The 4,101-nt window shown below is 36.7% G+C and overlaps 1 protein-coding gene across 1 annotated transcript; it reads right to left on the bottom strand.

Moving 5' to 3' along the window:
- Positions 1-786: 786 nt before the first annotated feature.
- On the bottom strand, positions 787-3,596 carry LOC104528191 (probable E3 ubiquitin-protein ligase HERC1; the record flags this gene model as incomplete). The annotated part of the gene is made up of 3 exons (XM_010172121.1): positions 2,667-3,596; positions 1,295-1,390; positions 787-981 (listed from the first exon to the last, which is right to left on the bottom strand). Coding segments are annotated over exons 1-3 (1,221 nt in total), but the record flags the coding sequence as incomplete, so codon positions are not given.
- Positions 3,597-4,101: the final 505 nt, after the last annotated feature.

Here is a 4,101-nt window from a genome sequence, read left to right as displayed (position 1 = left end):
ACATTCTGTGATTCTGTGATTCTGTGTAATTAATTCATTCAGATCACTCATTCCATTCTTCTATATTAGTGTTTTGTTTGAACAAGTTGTTTTGGATGCATAAACTTGCTTTATGATGCCTAGTCCTGCAGTCCACTGGCATACAAAATATATCAGTGACATCAACAGAAACTTTTTCAGAAAATGTACCTAAATTGTCTAGTGACTTATGTCAACATTGCAAAGTCAAACTAGTATCCGAAAAGCAAACTGTTCTTTCTGTGTCACTCATCAACAAGAAGTGCTCAGTTGCAACTGCAGAATCTGTGACTGACAGCAGAAAGAGCATACTGTATACTGATTTTCACAAAGCTAGTTAAGATTGCTGTGCCAGCAGTTAGCCTTGTTTGGACTTTTAAACTAGGTAACTTTGGTGTGAAAGCTACCAATGGAAAAAAAGACTGAATAGTTAAAGGTACCTTTTAAACCACGGTTTTAAAAAAACCCAAACTACAGGCAAGCAAATTCATCTCTGCAAATGCATTTCATAGCAAGTTAGATAATTCAATCGTTCTTGTTACATCAATATTGATCTGTGTGTGTCATTAAAAAAGAATCAGAATGTTTTTTCCAAGCATCAATAAAAGTGGCAAGACGCTTTCAGTAAAATAACTTGTGTGATTAGTTCTGAGCATCATACCTTAATTACAACTTGACACTCAGAAATAAAATACTATTTTTCAATTTCATATTGTAACTATGAAACTGTTAAATGTTACATAATATACCACTATAAATGTCACTCACTGTCTGTGCATCAGAAAAACTTGGAGCAAGCTTGGGCTGAAGTATCTTCTCTTGTGTTCCTTCTACCAGTTGATGACTGCTGTTGCTACCCCAAACATACACTTCACAGGTCTCAGAAACAATGGGAGCATCACCCGTTTGAATGCTGTCAGGGCTGGCACATGTTCTTGAATAGTCTGATGCCATCCGACAAACCTATTAAAATTAGAGATTTATTACACAGTAGCATTTTCATTATTTTCATACAGCCACAATGTTTAATTCAACTTCCATTTGCCCTCAATGTGATTCTCTGCCTAAAACACAAATTATTCATAACCATATCATTAGCTTGCCCAAATTACTTTGTTTCTCTACATCTTTATTTGTCCCCTTTTTTTGCCTTCCTCTTCTACTCCAGAATAACTCAGCACAGACTGGACCATATCCACATGCACACACCAATCAGATGTGTGAGAGGGAAATAAACTACAATTACCTTAAAGTCAAGGTTCGTTTCAAGACATACCTCTTCAAATAAACACACAGCTGCCTCGTAAAGAGAACATAAGCCATCAGATGTTCTAGTTGGCTCTCTCCATTGAATTCGATCAGCGGATGATCCCTACAATTTTAAAATGTTGTTATTATGAGAAAAATACTTCCATACAGCAACAGTGCACCTGTACAAAATAAATCAGGGATTTCTTATAGTTAAGCACAATTAAAAGCTCTTCTATAAGCATAAGTAAACTACCTTTCTCCCCTGAGCTGTGATATCTGCAAACACCATGACAAGCGCTAGTTAAACATTCTTATTCATTTTTGTGAAAATATCTGGGTTTAGGTTAATTTCTCCTAATGCTGTTTTGTTCTGAAATGCATGTCACTTGTGCTCAGTTTAAAGCAATTATTATTTAATTTTAAAATGATTAATCATCATTATTTTTGTGTTTATATATCTCCTACATTTTTGTGTCCAATTTTATATCTAGTCCAAAACCAACAACAAATGAAGTTGCCCATCAGGACATTCAATCCAATTCAGATCCTGTCGCTGTCACACTCTTCTCACAGTTCCATTCTTTAAATTTTTTAGTTTTTAAAATCTATGTTTATTAGCAAGCATTACAAGCCTGAGAGGAGAGAAAAGAATGACAACTTCAGGGAAAAAGTCTTTCCTTGTTCCAGTCTGAGCATATGAGGCAGAACCCTGCCATAGCTTGCAATGACTGCATGTTGTGCAATAATATATTTCATTCCTTTAAAAAAAAAAAAAAATTCATTTAGGACCAGAAGTTAGCACTCAACATACAAAGCAGTACGCCATACTTCCAAACAATTTAGCTCATTCTCTTACTGCATTAATTTCTGAGCAGTAGTAAAAACACTAAACATCTCAAATCTTACTGATCCTCCAAAGATGTAGAAGCAGAGGTCCCAGGTTAACTGGAGAGTAAGACTGTACAATAGAAATAACTCTGAACAAGAAATAAGGCATATTGCAAAACTCTGAATTCTAAGCAAATTCAGCAAAGCAAGCCTAAAAAACAATTCCATACTTTCTAACTTGTCTGTTAGGAACTTAATTGTAAAGTGCAAGTAGATAAAGTATATCCTTGATTCTCTTCCTGAAGTTAGAGCATAATGCCAAAAGTGACAGCACAGGGATTGCTCTGCTCTTTCATCTCCCTTACCTACAACGAAATGGATAGGCAGGGAGGAAGAGAAAGAGATGGTGGGTAACAAAGGAAATACTGAAAAATATGTTTCACAACAAAAACCTTTTAATATATTAAGTAATTATTCAGCAAACTGACATTCAGTGTTGAGAAATTATTTAAAGTTAAGAATACAATTACATTTGCAATGCTGCAAAATATCAAAGCTGGTATACCTACCAATGAACGTCGCATCTGTGTTAATATACTCATAAAGCAATCAAAGCTGATCATCCCTTCTGGACTTTGCAGCACCTTGGTTTTCTCCATGGTATTTACTACAGCTGAAGCACCTAAAGCCATTTCTATCCATTCAAGAAGATATCGCAAGGAACCTCGCTGGGCAGCCAAACCAAGAAGCAATTCAGAAGCTAATCTACGACCTAAAGTGTCCGCCCCAGAGTTTGGAATTGTTACTCCTTTAAGAAATATTGTTACTTGTGATAAACAGTCCAACCCCATTGGTGGAATCTTGCTTTCATTTGCTAAAGATAAAGGTGGTAAAGAGCTCACAACTTCTATTGCAGTATGGATAACATCATTGCAAAGACTGAGGCCAGGTCCAGACGTGGGCATCATCCAACTTTGTCTTAGCAGTGCAAATAACAAGCTCAATCCAGTCCGAACCCCCATTTCTATGAGTGCATCTGTACTTGACCTAGGACGTTCACTGACAGAATGCACATCTGTCGATCCCGAGCTGCTTTCTGGTGAGTGCTGCTGTTGTTTCACCTTACCCTTATCATGGTATTTATTAGAAAGTGCATAGAAGACACGTTGCAACACAAGGAGACGTTTTCGAAGTGCTCCAGCAAATGGAGAGTCTGAGCAAACCATCTTCGCCAGTGCCAGCTGGCTGCTAAGAAGGGCATCCAAGTAGTGATCCTGTTCATCACTAGATAGAGATTCCCGCTCAAAATCTGGTAACTGAGGTCCTTTGAGGCACAGAACCTGCTGGGGCAATGGCACTACTTCTTTATTGCTGACTAACTTAGCATACAAGATAGAAACGCCCTCCCTTGTTGCAATAGATTCACTGTCTTCTGTGATCCAGGAGCTGTTTAGGTGTTCAAGCCATTTCAGCTTCACAGGTGGGACCATAGCTGCCATGTTGGTTTACTCCTTTGCCATTAGTCCTGAAGATGAAAAAAAAACCTGTAAATATGTGTGCAATGTTATCCACAGAACTTACTACTCAGAGGAGGACAAATTCTAATAATCCTTTTAAGAAAGCAAGTAGCAGAAAATTTACCACCAAGAATTACCAAAGTTCTACCATTTTACCCATGTAAGTGCAACCTGCAAATCAAATCAAATACTAACAGAATAGTTTAGGAGTAGTACAAAAACCACATTTTTCAGATTAATTTTTATCTGCATTTTAAACAAGTAAGTACGTGCATTTGTGCAACTTCCTTAACATAATTTACGAATCTTAGTGTAAGTCTGCATTTTCTAAATCCACATGCACAAAAATTCTCACAAAGCAGATTTAACTCTGCCATGTTTCAATGAAAATACACATTTAATAGTCTCTAGAAAAAAAATATTTTCTTTACAGACAGTAAAATTGAGGACAAAGACTTAAAAAAATGCACAAGATCACGTACAACTG

This window comes from Antrostomus carolinensis, unplaced genomic scaffold (assembly GCF_000700745.2).
Source record: "Antrostomus carolinensis isolate BGI_N321 unplaced genomic scaffold, ASM70074v2 scaffold12317, whole genome shotgun sequence".
Taxonomy (NCBI): Eukaryota; Metazoa; Chordata; class Aves; order Caprimulgiformes; family Caprimulgidae; genus Antrostomus; species Antrostomus carolinensis.
This window is presented reverse-complemented; position numbering and strand designations above follow the sequence as displayed.